Here is a 14,598-nt window from a genome sequence, read left to right as displayed (position 1 = left end):
GTGGCAATGGGGACACAGACAGGGGCCGGGGCAGGGGCCGGCCCCACCTGCACAGGTCTTGGGCCCCACTGGCTCCTCGCCAGTCTGCCCCGACAGCCACGTTCATATCCGTTATTAATTAGGGCTGTCGCAGGGCTTGTCAGCCCAAGTATTATTTCATTCAGGGGCCATTAGGTTCCCCTGTTTTGCTGCTTGCCATCTCCAGGGCTGCTGGTGCTGCAGAGGCGCAGATCTACGGCTCCCGCGCGCCTCCCTCCCACCGCGCGCTGTCCACCAGCCCTGGACGGGACAGGAGCTGCTCCTCCTGGACGGGACAGGGCAGGGGGCCCTGCGCAGGGTTTGGGGTGCTCGGCTCCGCGGTGGGCTCTGCAGGGGAGAGGGATCGTCAGGGGTTTGGCTGAGGGACACCCAGTGCTGCCTTCTGCTGCTCACCTCTCCGCACCCTGCGCTGCTCCTGTCCGCCCGCGCTGCCGGCTCTGGGCAGAGCCGTTGTCAGTGCCCAGCTGGGTTTGGGCTCACAGAGCACAGCCACGGGGTGAGGACGTGGTGACCCCTGCAGCCGGGTGCCCCCGTTTCGGGCCGTGTGGCCCGTGAAGTGGTGCCAGCCTGTGGGTGTCGGGGATGCGGGGCTCCGCCGGGCGTCCCTGCTCGCTCACCGCAATTCCCTGCTGGGAGCGCAGGGGATGCTCCCGCATGGCACTTTATAGGGCGGCTTTCCGCATTTTCATTAAAAGATATTCTGGTTATTAATGGCCCGTAGCCCTCATTTAGTAAATGAGACAGGAGATTAGCGCGTTGCCCGAGACCGAGTGTGGAGCAAAGCAGGCGGAGCTCAGCACGGCGCAGGGGGTGCGCGTGGTGCCCAGCCGCCTCCGCTCCCCGCACTGCCCAGGCAGGATGAGACCCCCCGGGCCCAGCCCCTGCGCAGTGTCCCCCTGCCCTGTCCCCCTGCCCTGTCCCCCTGGGCACTGTCCTCCTGCCCTGTCCGCAGCTCAGCCCCACGCAGCCGCTGCTGCAGCAGGCCGGTGTTGCCTGCACCCTGGCAGGCAGGGGGTGGATATCATCTTTAGCTGATTAAATGTCCCTCATTAACGAGTTTCTTTAATTAATGAAGTTTTTTTGTTTGCTCCACTTGCTTTCTCCCCACCGCACTCTGCCTCCTCAGCACAATCCAGGCCATTTCCTTTCAAGTCATTTAGCGCGTGGGGCCGGTTCCTGCCGACGCCGCACTTTGGTGATTGTGCCTGTCAGCTCGGGGCTGACGACGCCATTTTTAACATTTTCTCCTTTTTAAGAAAATAACGCACCGGAACCCCACGAACACACGGGAGGTGTCCGCACAGCCGGCTGAGCGCAGCGTCACGCTAACGAGAGGTGCCGGCACCCCGTGGCGCCGCAGGCAGCGCTGCCTGCCCCCTCGAGGGTCGGTGTCACGCCCGGCTCCTGAACTCACGTGGTGTTCCCGGGGAGGAAAGGCAGCTTGGACAGCGGCGGCTGTGCCGCTGCAGCGTGCGGTTATCAGCCGCTTGTGATAAGGCATCTCCCCGGGCCACCCGTCTCTGGCCTCGGGCGGGCGGTGTGGTGGCCCCGAGGTGGCCCCAGGAGGGGACGCGCGCATCTCGACAGTCCACGCACGTGTTGTCACGGGCTCAGCACGCTTCGCACGCCACCTGCGGCGGCACGGGGGCTCCTGCAGCACTCAAACCCCAACCCCGGGCAGCTGGGCGAAGGGCCGGGGTCCTGACCCCACCACGGCACCAAGGCAGCCACGAAGCAGCAGCTCCTCCGAGCCGCAAGCCCGGGTGCTGTCGGGCTGGCCCCGGGGAGCAGCAGACTGTGCTCAGGCAGCGCTGCGGCACCTCCAGGCAGCCTGGCTGCCCCTCGCGAGCCGTCGGCGCGCCCCCGGCCGCATGGAGCCCGCCCCAGGTGGGAGGCAGGGGCTGAGCGGTGCCCCCAGCCTGCCTGCACCAGCCGCTCCGCCGGCACCAGGGCAGCTGCTCGCTGCCGCAGCAGGCCCGCAATGTGAGGCTGGCGGCAGGACGCGCTGTGCCCACCAGCACAACGCCGGAGCTGGGGAACGACCCCGGGGAGAGCCGAGGCTGCTCACGGCCTCTGGGGACCGACCGCCTGCTCCCACGTGCGGGGAAGCAGCGAGGAGCCTTTGCACCCAGAGCAGGTGGTGCACGTGGAGCCGGAGCAGGCAGCGGAGCCGAGCTCGGGCAATGCCCCGGCGGCAGCAGCACGAGGGTCCCGGCACGGCCCCGGGGCTGCCCCAGCTCCTGTGCGGGCACAGCGCTCCCGTGCAGCGGGCCTGCCGCGAGGCTCTGCCGGTGCGGCCGCCTGCGTGACAGCCACGCCGTCTCCTCTTCGATCCAGCCGCTCTCTCATGCTAATGACTGTCAACATGAAACAGAGGCCGTGAAGGGGAAGAAAATTACTCCCTGAAAAGGAATTGACTGATCCCCGTCATTTCTCAAGGAATCACTGACCTGTGAATATTTCATTACCCAAAATGCTGCGCCATCCATACAAAGCAGAGCTCCGGGGCCCTGGGGCAGCACAGCCGCGGATCCCGGGCTGGAGGGGGCGCAGGGCCCCACGCGTGGGGGGCTCACAGCGGGGACGTCCCGGCCGTGGGCAGCCCCCGCCCGTCCCACGCTGGCGGCACAGCCCGCAGCGCCCCTCGGCCCGGGAAGGAGCAGCGAAAGGAGGCGCGGAGCTGGGGGCGGCAGCCGCTGCACTGAACGTCTTCATTAAGGACGTGGCAGGGGAGGGGTGAAGAGCCGGCTAATGGCATCTGCCACGGATGCTCCGCTGGGGAGCTCTGCAAAGAGCAGGGAGGACGCAGATTTAACAGGCAGGGACCCCGCGGCAGCACAAGACACGGCCTGGGACACGCGGCTGGAGGAGCAGGAGGGGACGCAGGGCAGCGCAGAAGAGCCACCTCCTGGGCGCACCTTCGGCCAGGGGGGAGCCGTGGGAGGGCTGGGACCCTGCCGGGGGCAGCTGCCCTTGCAGCACGGGTGGCTCCCACTCATGCTGGCTGCGGGGCCGTGAGCCCGGCAGGCCGGGTGCCACCGACAGCTAGGTGGCACCCAGCGGGAGGGAGGTGGCCGCGGAAGCGCCGTGCGCCGGCACAGCCGCTCAGGGCACAGCTGCTGGCACGTCCCTGTCACCTCCGGCACGGGGGTGACGGGGCAGGGGGGGGGACGGGGTCCAGCACGGGCTCCTGCCTCCATCAGCCGGAAACTTAGGAGCTGAGGCTGCATGAAATATTCATGAAGTAAATGGTGCAATTTCATCTGCATTCAGCCAACTTCATGTATATTTCAGAGTATTATGAAATGATAATGTTGTGTAACTGAGGCGAGACGGGGGTGCTTCGCGGGGGCTCCGGGCTGCCGCCACCTCCCGCCCCCCGCACCCCGGTGACATTTCCCGGGCTCACATGTACCTGTGCGGGGAGGGACCGGGCCGCATCACTGCTGGAGATGGGCCAGGATCCGGCCTGCCCAGGGCCGCACCGAGCAGCAGCACCGCTGCTCCGGGACGCTCCGAGCGCTGCCGGCGGTGCCAGGCTCACCCCGAGCAGCCCCAGCTCCGAGCCTGCAGCTCTGGGGATGCCGCTGGAGAGCTGCGTCGCGCTGCCCCCCCCGCACGCAGCTCTTCCTGCAGGCATGCCAGAGCAGCGCAGACCCAGCGTTTGCATACACCGGCCAGGATTTCCAGGAGCGCTCGGTCTCCAGCAGCCACTAAAGGGCTTGGAAAAGCCAGGCACGCAAGGCACGAGCGTGGCTGCAGAGTCCTGGGCACGGGCACAGGCTGGGAAAGGAGCCGTGTCCCCAGCGGTGTCTGCCCCAGCTGCCTGCTCCTGCTGAGCCCCTGCAAACAGCCGTGCCTCGGCTGGGCACTGCCTGCCGCTGCTCCAGGGCTGGCTCAGACACCCCCGAGGCTGGTCCCAGTGGCTGCTGGTAGTGATCACTGAGCAGCACAGGGAGCCCCGCAGCCTCCAAAGAAGCTCCTAGCACCAACACCTGAACTGCAGCATCCGTGCCTCCTGCACCCCAGCCCACCGTGGGGACATGCATGCACCTCCTGCTCCCCACAGGCACCAGGCACCCCTGCAGCACCACCAGGCCCTGCACAGCCCTGCCTGTGCGGACGGATGTCCCTGCTCTCCGGGCCCCTGCCCATGTTCCCCTCACCCTGCTGGGCAGCGTCGCTGGGCCGGGACCCTGTGCCCAGCTCCCAGCCTCAAGCCCCAGTGTCACCAGGAGCCAGCAGCTGCGATGCTGGTTGGTGTCAGCGCCCCCTGAGCCCAGTTCTCCGGCTGCTCCCTGCGCAGAGAGCGCACAGACCCCATGGAGCAGAGCCCAGGCAGGATGCGACAGCGCGGGACTCGGCGAGTTCCAGCCCCGGCAGGACCCAGGGCCTCGTGCCTCCCCTGCGAGCACCGCGGCAGCTCCAGCCCACCCGCTCTGCCCGTCGCGATTTGCACCCCGCAGACACACCGAGCGTGCGAGCTCGCAGGGAGAGTGCAGGACTGGAGCCAGCTGCTCGCAGCTCTCCCGAACTCATTTCTGTGACAGACCCCCGTGACAGCCGGCTATGGCCACACGTCCCCTGCCACATCCCACCTCTAGACCCCTGCCACCGCAGCGTCACTGCGATGCTGCCGCAAAGCCGCCCGTGGCAGGCCCCGAGCAGCCGCACGTGGAGCTCGCCGGCACACAGCCCGGTGACCAGGCGCATGCGCGCGGCGGCAGCGTGGGCGCTCAGTAAACACGTACTCGCGTGTGCACGCAGAGACAAGCTCTCTCACGCAACCCTCTCTAATAGGCAGTCAGGAGCATAATTTTTCCTCTAATTACATATTCAGCACTTCTGAGAAAATGAGATTTTGGTAATTCAATTGGACTGAGAAGCAGGGCTATAATAAAATGAAATTTGTAACAATCGCACAGTTAAATTAGTTAAATGGAGAGGAAGGAGCTGTGGAAAATTGACCCCTCGATCTCCTAAAGACTAATCAGACATTTGAACTGAGTTGTGCTAACAAAGCCCCTGGGGTGTTGCAGAGGCAGAGAGAAGGGAGGAGAACAGAGGTGTGCGAGGGAGGAGCTGGGAAGCAGCCAGGGCGAGGGGTGCCACGGGGCCCTCTGGTCCCGGTGCTGGGCTAGGAGGGGTCTGGCGGGGAGGGTACCGGCAGTGCCGGTGCTGTGCCCTCCGCAGGAGCCCCACGCTGTCCCGGCGATGCCTGCCCTGTGTGGCCACCGGCTCCCAGCACTGGCCAGTGCCACGGCAGGCACGTGCCGCATCCTGGCCGGGCGCTGGGGCACAAAGGTGCCCGAAGGACAGCAGGCGGCCCCTCTGCCAGCGGGAACAGCAGGGACACGGGGCAGTGGTGCCCAGCGGCGGGACCAGGACCTCGGCACAGCAGCACAGCACTGGCCAGAAGCAGGGACAGGCACGGCACGGCACAGCACGGCACCCCGTGGCACCCCGCGGCACACCGGGCGGGTGCGCTTGTCCTGGGGGTGGCGGGCAGAGGGGCGTCCCACCAGCTGGAGGGGCTGTGCAGCAGGTACAAAGTAATTAGCCTCAGTATTTATCTTGTTGTTCGTCTTCTTATTTTTTTTCTTGTAAAGGAAAAGGAGAAAAAGGCGAGTTTCTCATTTGCAAGTTAATTAGTCTAATTAGCTCTAATTAAGAGCTCCCCACACAATGCAGATCACAAATAAGCTGCAACTGTCGCCTGCTCTTGCTCTTCTCTCCCTATTTTTGATTTTATACCAGAGACTTTAGAAGGCCCCAGCCCGCCCCGCAGCACAGCCCTGCAGCTCCCCATCCTGCTCGCTCCCTCCACATCCTTCTCCAGCCCCAAAATCAGGCTCTCCCCCCCTGCTCCCCAACAGCCCCGGCTCCCGGCCCAGTGCCCCTGGTTCCAGATGCAGCCCCACAAGCACGGCACATCCCCAGGCCAGCCGGGCAGAGTGCTGCAAAGAAACGGAGAGAAAGCTGCTGGAAAACGGGTTTCCTGGGCCCAAAAGCAGCCGACCAGGCGATGGAAGGTTCGGGAGCACACGCACTGCTGCGGGCTCCTCCACCTGGCCGCAAGCTGCAGGAGGCGGTGGGGATGCTGGGGGCAGAGCGCGCCCCAGCACCGTGCCGGGGGCTGGCATGGGACGGGGCACACCGAGCACAGCTCCTGCCGCTGCTTCCTGCCTCGTGGCCCTGCACCGCCTCAGCACCGCCAGCTCCCGTCCCCTGCTTCGCTGCAGCACGGCTGGAGGAGGCGCGATGGCAGGAGGGGAGCAAAGGGTGAGAAGTTCGGGGGCCGCGCGGCGCGTCACCAGCCCCTGCCCACCTTCCCCCGCGCCGCCGAGGGAACAGATGTTGCGTGGCGCTGAGAAACAGCAGCAATCATGTCAGTTTATGTGTCATTTTCTACTTGGGTAATGTGAGCAGTGAAGGATCGCTGCTCGGAGACGAGATGAAAATCATGACAAAGTGCTGCAAGCCCAGCACTTTGGCGAGGGGGAGCCGGAGCAGCCAGACCTGCCTCGTGCCTGGCTGCTCACCAGGAGCCCTGCAGCGAGCCCCCGCCGCCAGCACAGCCCGGGCTGGCCGGGCCCTGGGGCACGCACCCGCAGCAGCCCGGGGCTGGGCGCCGTGGGACGAGGTCCGGCACCCGCTGGGCACGCGGCCGCCTGGTGCCACGGCCACGCTCCGGCCCCAGCACCCGCTGCAAGCCCGCGAGGGCCGGCAGAGCTCTCCCAGGAGCAGGCGCAGCAGCTCCACGGCTCTTTGACGGAGAGGAAATGGCTGAGACGCCCCGAGCACGGGAGCGAGACCCAGCTCTGCAGGGTGCCGTGCCAGCCAGGTCCCTGGGTCACCCTGCCTTCCAGCGGCACCGGCCGGTCCTGGCTGGTGACACCCGCGTGTCCCCAGCGTGGAGGCAGAGGGCTGCCTGAGCGCCGCTCGCTCCCGACACCATCTCTGTGAACTCCCTCCTCCGACTGGGTCTCCTTCCAGGGCTCGTCTCACTCTGTTTAATAGGTTCTCGGTGCCAGGGATCACATCTCAGCAGTGCTGCTTACACAGGGGGCTGGAGCGAATCCTGCTGATGCTGTGCAAACCCAATTTGTAAGATCCATGCAGTGCAGACAGGACGTGAAAGCTGCCGGGGTGGGGGCCCTGCTCCGGGGGGGGGGGGATGCAGGAGCTGGCGACCGCCGGAGCCAGCTGGATGCTCAGGAAGGTACGAGAGTGGCAAAGCGAGAACCCGTCGGGGAGACGCTGCTCAGGGACAGCGGGGCTGGCTAGGGGGGTTGGAACTGTACCAGACCCCTCGCAGGCAGTGGCCAGGGCCCAGGGAGATGCCTGCCCTGTGACAGCCGCCAGAGGCCCCTCGCCCAGCCGCGACCCCACCTCACCCCAGCGCCTTTCCACCGCTCTGGCCCAGCTCCGTGCGCCGGTCAGCGCCTCCCTACCCGCATCCCACGGAGCTCAGCACCGCAGCTTGGGCTGCAGCACCAGCTGTGCCACGGGCTGCAGCAGCACCTGCTCCACGAGTGCGGCCGCTGTTGCCCTCCGCCTCGCTGAACGCCAGGGAATGTGACGCAGGTTAAAGCCCACTTAGGGGTGCCTGGGGCTCGGCCCCACTTGGCAGCGGAGGTGTGAAGCCCCGCAGGCAGGCGCTCACCCCAAGCTTGCTCCACAGCAGCGATGTTACACTGAGCCGGTCCCGGGCCGGCTGGGATTGCAGAGCCCCTGACCTGGGTTCACACCGGGGCAGGGGCTCGCGGGGCAACAGCTGCTCCTGCTGAGGAGCCCCAGCAGCCAGCACGTCCCCGGGCACAAGCAGAGACGTGCTGCACCGCCTTGAAGCCCTCCCAGGCACACAGCATGCAGGTGTCCGCGTGTGCTCCGCACCACTGAGCCCGTCCCCACGCTCAGCCTGCAGCCGGAGCTGATGCCCGGGGCTGGCATTTACCAGCATCGTGCTCTGCTCACCCGTGCCGATGGCTCCCCTGCTCCTGCTGCCGCCTGGGTGAGATCGGGGATGCCGAGGCCAGCCCAGCCTGGGGCTGCCACTTCAGCAGATGCCACGGCACCAGCATGAACTTTCAAACCATTGGTTTTGATGGGCTCTGAGTCCCACCGCCCCCAGGCCCTGCATTGCAACACTGGGAAAACGCAGCTATCTGCCTCAGACATTCGGTTTTCTCCTGCACAGTGTAACCCCCCCCAGCGTTTCCCAATGACAGTGCTTTTTCCACTCTTTTCCATACCCTCTCAGCCCCACGTCCCGTCCCGTGCGCCTGCTCGCCCGTACAGCTGCCCCGAAGGGACCAAGCTGCCACCGAAGCACAGGAGCTGGGCGGCACTGCTGCCGCCTGCGGGGACACCCCGAGCGCGGGGGCTTGGAGCTGGGGGGTCCCCACCACCCACTTGCCCAGCGGTGCCGCGGCCGATGGACGCAGTGCGTCCGTGCCGAGCCGGCGGCGGGGAGCCGAGGCTGCGCAGAGCCCAGGAGGAGCTCGGAGCTGGGAGCTCGGCCCCAGCTGGGAAATCCGCCCCAGGCGCTGTCCTGCTTGCACGCCCGGCCCCGAGTAAAGGTGCAGGCGGGTCTGGGGGCACCCACGGGACGCGGGCGGGGGGAGCCCGCGGGGGCAGGCTGAGCCTGCCAGCCTAATTAGCCTTTCTTCTGTGTTAAACCACATCCCTCCAATGACTGCCTGTAATGCTTTAAAGAATGATAGATACTAAATCTAATTTAATCTACTCATTCACCCATCACTATAGTACTAAAATAAGAATATACCTATAAAAAGAGCATCGTCAGGCAGAGTAGGCCTAAATTACAGCTATTGTGGGAAAACCAGCTTCACAAAAGCTAAAATTAATGCCAGTGTTTTCAATATATTAAAAAAAGAGGAAAACATTTTTTTTTGCGGCTTTAAAGCCTTTCCTCCCCTGTGCAGGAGACGTGGAAGCTGCAGTGCGGGACATGTGCCCGGGAGCCACAGAGCCACCAAGCAGCCGGGTCCGGGCTCGCGGCTCTGAGAAATGCGCAAGCAGGGGGAAGAAACCAGCTTTTAAATGAACCCGCTGCTGCAACACGCTACAATATTGCTAGGAATAGACTTGCTCCCTAAAAATATAATATGCTAAACTTGGCAGCAGCCCTTTTGGAGAGGAATTTTCCAAGCAGCCTTTTGCAGAGGCTGTTTCCCCAGCAGGTCGGGCGCTGCTCAGATGAGCCCGCTGCGCCGCGGGCTGGGCAGCGCCGAGGGACCGCGGGGAGCAGGGACACCCTGACGTGCCGCCAGGTGAGCAGCAGCTCGGGGTCAGCTCCGCCGTGGGACTGAGCCCACCTGGAAATGAACCCGAGCTCAGGCACAGCCCCGGCATGCCCGTGGTTCCCCGCACAAGATGCCTGCACCTGGGGCTCCACCGCTCTAACGCTGATGCTGAGTCTGAGCCTGGGGCTGTTCCGGGTCAGCAGGGCGTCTCTTCCTGGAGTGATTAGCTGCTCCTTTATAATTATAGTGCAGACACTTCCAGCAGTGACTGATTCCTCCCTTAACTGAGCGCAACAATTGAGGTCTCCCTGTAAGCCGAGGCCCTCCCTGAACAAGCAGCTCAACATTGCACCAAAGCCCAGTGAAGACAGAGCATTCCTGGCTCCCTCCTGGCTGCCAACCCCGCTCCCGTCCCTGTGTCCTCGCCAGGGGCTGGCTGCCCTCCTGCCCCGCCGGGCAGGGTGCACGGGGCCGCTCGATCGCCCCACATTTGCAGCACGCAGAGAGCTGGGCCCGAGGCTGGGGCTGGGGCAGGAGCTGAGCTGCCCCGGCTGCGAGGTGCTCCCGTGAGCTGCCAAAGCCCAACCGCAGCGGGATTTCCCCCGGTGTTCGGCTACTCAAAGTTTTGCAGGCAACTTCGTTTCTTGGTCCTTCCCTCAAATACAGTCGCTATTGAAAATACGAGTGCCGGGGCACACAGACACAAGCTGCCTCTGGGGGAACAGAATCAGCAAACACCAAGGAGGTCCCGCAGGGGCGCCCGCTGCCTCAGGGGACTTGTGGGGTCAGCGGGCCGCAGGGACCGCTCGTGCCTGCTCAGCGCTGGCCCCGCAGCTGCGTGGCACCCTGCCCTGCCTGCAGCCAGCACGGCCACCGGCACGCGCCTCCCCGGCCGGCTGCGGGGCTCCCGCTCCCCGTGCTGCACCCGCGCCTGCTGCACGGACATCTGCCTTGCTAGGCAGGCACACGGGCTCCGGGCTCATGACTGCACCCCAGAAGGTCTAAGGTGAACTTCCCCCAGCCAACCTCAATTCCGAAAAGAAGTTTGTTGAAGTCTTCCAGGTGTTTCCAGCTGTGCACAGGTGAAACGAGCCCACGCTGACTTGAGGCGAGCTCTGGTGCACCCGGGTACGGGGCACGCACCCAGTAACAGCATCGCTGCCCCGCAGGCTCCTGGTGCATTGAAGCAGTCGCTCCTAAAATCCCGAGTGAAGCCAGGGACAAAGCGCTGACACAGTGAACGGCCTGGGCAGAGACACCGCGCCCCAAGCAAGCCCCTGGCTCAGACAGGCAGGACGAGGCGCAGCCAGCAGCATCCTCCCGTGCCCTTTCCCCACATGACTGCTGCCAGCCATGCCCCTTCCTGACGTCTTGCTGCCAGCTCACCAGAAACATCATCGTCTCCAAACCCTGGGTACAGAACCTCATCGACAGACAAACTCAGGGGAAAGGACAGAGACTTTGGCTTCCATCTCACCCATTAGCGGGTGAAAATCCAACTCCAAATCTCTTCATAAACCCCTCCTCTCTGGCTTGCGAGGCCAAACCTGCTGCCAAGGAGCAGGACGCTTCTGGGAGAGCGGGGAGGAAGAGACGCTGAGCACCATGTCCGAATTACACGAAATGGGGCAACGAAGGGCCCAGAAACCGCTGGGTGCAAGAGGCCACAAGTGGGGAAGAGCCGCGAATGAGATAATGCCTTTCCTTCCTGCAGACCTCACGCTGCACTCGCACACGTCCCAGCCGGCCGTCAGCACCGCGGCCTGCCCCAAGAGCCTGCCCCAAGCGCCGCCGTCCTCTGCTGCCTCCAGCACCAGCACCGGCACCAGCACCAGCACCGGCACCAGCACCGGCACCAGCACCGGCACCGGCGCGGCCGCAGCCCTGGAGCTGCAGGCAGTGCAGCCGCTCTGCGCACCGCGTGCCTGCGACATGCGGGAGCAGCGGGGCCCTCGCAGGTAGCGGGCAGGGAGAGGGGGCTCCGGACAGAAAATAAAATTCCCCACATCCCTGGCTGCTCTGAGAAGTGGCTCCAGGCCCTGTGCTGCCTCCCGGTTCAAAGCAGCCGATGTGCTCCCTTCAGACGCACAGAAAACCTCCCCGGGGACACGTGGGGGCTTGGGGACGATTTCTGCTCCGTGTCAGATGCCCCAAGCCTTCCTGGTGCGCCGGGACACGCCGAGCAGCATCCGCGGATGATCTGCTGCGCTCTGCGCAGCCCAGGAAAGCGCAGATCAAAATTCAGCCCAGCCCCAGCTCGCCCACAGCCTCTGCCTGCAGGAAGGTGGAATAAATCACGCACTGTTTCGGCCAGCCTCTGCAGCAGCCCCGCGCGAGCCCCAGGCCCCCTGCGCATGCAGCGGCTGCCCATACACTTGTGTAACCGGCAGCAGCGCCGGCTTCACCAGCTCCGGCCCCGGCGCGCCGGCCAGAGCAGCCCGGGCCTTGCCGGCCCCAGCTCCAGCTTGGCTGCGCGCTGGCCGTAAGCCCGTGCGGACGCAGGCTCTGGGAAACGAAACGCAGCCCCCAGCCCTTCCCCAGCGCGGGCGGTGGGCTCTGCACCCGCACTGAGCTCTGTCCTCAGCTGCCAGGTGAGCCGCGCAGGCCAGGCGGAGCGCGGTAGGATGCTATGAATTTTTAAACTCCTGAAAGCACAAATGGAGCAGTTAGCCCGGCTGGGAGACTGGGATTTCCGACGCAGAGAAGAGGCTTTTGAAGAAAACGCTGCCTCTCCTGAGCCGCGCTTCCCCCGGGATGGCGAGCCTGGAAATTCATTGTGCTGGGTCCAGGCAGGTCCCAGGAGCCACGAGCCCCGACGAGAAGTTGGAAGCCAAGCTGAGGGCACAGGGGACCCGCTGGCCGCCAGCAGCCCGGTGCCGGCCGCACGAACTCCAGGCTCGCCTGGACCAGGCGCTGCTCCCGGGATCCGTCTGCAGCACCTCCGTATCCACAGCCGGGCAAAGCCATTTGAGCTCGACACCGCGTCCCAGCTACAGACACGCACGACGTGAGCGCACAGCTCACACGGACGCACATACATGCACACGTGTGTGCACGCATGCGAACTCCTCGCTCCCCCTGCTCCCGGTGGCAGCCCAGGCCACGCAGGAGCCGGGTTCCCGTGCGCGGAGCATCGAGCATCTCCCCGGGCTTCTGCCGAAGAGGAGCAGCACCGAGGAAGGGCAGGTGCTGGACCCGCGCCGGCGGCTCTGCCTGCCGCACTGCCAGCGCCTCGGCCCCCTCCAGCCCCGGCTGTGCTCCCCAGCCCTGCTCGGAGCAGCCTCCTCGGCACAAAAAGCAGAGAAAGCCCCCGACGAACTCGCAACCCAGACCCGCGAGCGGCCGACGCAACAAAACTCGCCGGTGCCGGCGGGGAGGATGCGCCGGAGAGGCCAGGAGAGGCTGGAGAGGAAGAGGTTAAGCTCTGACCCTTCGCTTAGAGAAAGCACGTGTGAAGCGAAAGCAAAAAAATTCCCAGAAGAGGGTCACTTACCTGTTGGAGGTAGAGGAAGGCTGGAGGACAGGGGAGAGAGTGAGGAAGCATGCCTGAGTTGGAGACAAGGAGGCAGCCCGAGTTAGCCATGGAGCACAGCATGTGTTGACAGGTAGCCGTGAAGCTGCTCGCAGTTTCGTCCTCTTCTACACACTGCTTATCCTCTGTCTTCCTGGCTCTCCCCTCTGGCTCTCCCCCTCCTCTTCCGTCCCCTCCCGTCCCCCTCGGGCGCTATTTAGGAGGAATTCATCTGAGGAAGGCTGGCCTCGCTCTGCTCTTACACTGAAGGAACAATGCTCGGCTATTTACTCCGGTGCCATTAGACGCTGGCACTGAACGAGCGGTCTGCAAAGGGTGTGCGTGTGAGAGAGAGAGGAGAAGGGGGAGAGAAAGGAAGGGGAGGAGGAAGGGAGAGGGCGAGGGAGTGAAATAAAAGGGGTGGGAGTCGGAGGAGGAGGGGGAGTCCCCTGTGCATTCAGACATCAAACAGAGCTCTGTATAAAATGAAGAGAATCCGTAATGACATGAGAACAGCTGATCCCGCACTTAACCCCTCCGCTGCCGCCGCCTCGCAGCCGCCTTCCCGGCCCCGGGCACGCGCGATGCTGCTGCGGGGGGGGGGCGGCGGGGGGGCTGCGGGCAGAGCCGGGTCCCCCCCCACCCCCCCCCGGGCTCGGCAGGACGCGAGGGGAGCTCCCGGGGGCTGCGGGCGCCGCACCGGGGGCTGCCGAGGGGCCGGACGGGGACCCGCCGCCCCCGCACACGCACCACGCTCTCCGGGCACACACACGCAGACACGGACGGCCACGCGCGGAGCCCGCAGCGCCCCGCACCCCCCCCCCGGCGGGCGGACCCCCGGCACCGACCCCCCCCCCTCCCCAACCCCCCCCCTCCCCTCCCCCGGCCCGGGGCCGCCCCGCGACCCCCGCCTTGCACGGGCGGCTCGGGGCTGGGGCACGCGGGGGCAGCCCCACGCGCGGCTCTGTCGCGGCGGCCGTGGCGACAGGGGGCGGTTATGGCGATAGGGGGGCGGTTATGGCGACAGGGGGGCGGTCATGGTGATAGGGGGGCGGTTATGGCGATAGGGGGGCGGTTATGGCGATAGGGGGGCGGTTATGGCGATAGGGGGGCGGTTATGGTGATAGGGGGGCGGTTATGGCGATAGGGGGGCGGTTATGGCGATAGGGGGGCGGTTATGGCGATAGGGGGGCGGTTATGGCGATAGGGGGGCGGTTATGGTGATAGGGGGGGCGGTTATGGCGATAGGGGGTTGGCCACAGCGATAGGGGGGCGGCCGGGCCGCGCACACGCGTGTGTGCTCCCGGGGGGCCCGTTGCCACCCGGTGCCCCCCGAGCCGCCGGGCTGGGCGCAGGGGTCCCGGGGGCGGCTCCGGGCCCCAGAGCAGCCGGCGGGGCTTTGTGCTCGGCTGGGTGGGAAAGGCAACCTGGGTTCGGCTCAGTTTCCATCTTGGCCAAACGCGATGCACAAAGGCAGGTCTGTGCCAGCAGCTGCTGATGCTCTGTCTCCTCCGGAGCCTCCAGCACATGAGCAGCCCTATTTGGAGGCTGGGATTTTCCACAGTATCCCTAGACATAGCGACATGCTGCAGTGTCCTGGTACACTCGCAGCGGTTCCAGTTTCTGCTGCAGATACTCAACAGACGAGGCGTGTTATATGGCCACCCCAGAGCCTCCGAGCAGAACCCCGTGGAAACAAACTGCTCCAGGAAAAGCCGTCCTGAACGAGCGGCTGGGGGCCACGGGGGTCCCAGCCCCCCTGTGGGGTCCTGCTCCTGG

At 65.4% G+C, this 14,598-nt stretch overlaps 1 protein-coding gene across 16 annotated transcripts in view; it reads right to left on the bottom strand.

The window, feature by feature from the left end:
* The window catches only part of RBFOX3 (RNA binding fox-1 homolog 3), a 175,332-nt gene that overhangs the window by 11,279 nt on the left and 149,455 nt on the right, over positions 1–14,598 (bottom strand). For 9 of the 16 annotated variants that reach the window (XM_066980216.1, XM_066980211.1, XM_066980214.1 and 6 more), the window contains one exon: positions 12,802–13,146. The exons of 3 other annotated variants lie outside the window; for them this stretch is intronic. In XM_066980216.1, the coding sequence (XP_066836317.1) occupies positions 12,802–12,903 (102 nt within the window). In that variant the 5' untranslated portion in view covers positions 12,904–13,146. Of the gene's footprint in view, positions 1–12,801; positions 13,296–14,598 lie in introns of all 16 variants that reach the window. 4 more of the 16 variants (XM_066980219.1, XM_066980218.1, XM_066980215.1 and 1 more) reach the window with 2 other exon arrangements.

Source organism: Anser cygnoides, chromosome 19 (assembly GCF_040182565.1).
Source record: "Anser cygnoides isolate HZ-2024a breed goose chromosome 19, Taihu_goose_T2T_genome, whole genome shotgun sequence".
Taxonomy (NCBI): domain Eukaryota; kingdom Metazoa; phylum Chordata; class Aves; order Anseriformes; family Anatidae; genus Anser; species Anser cygnoides.
The sequence above is the reverse complement of the archived record's forward strand: the minus strand, read 5'-3'. Positions and strand labels throughout refer to the sequence as shown.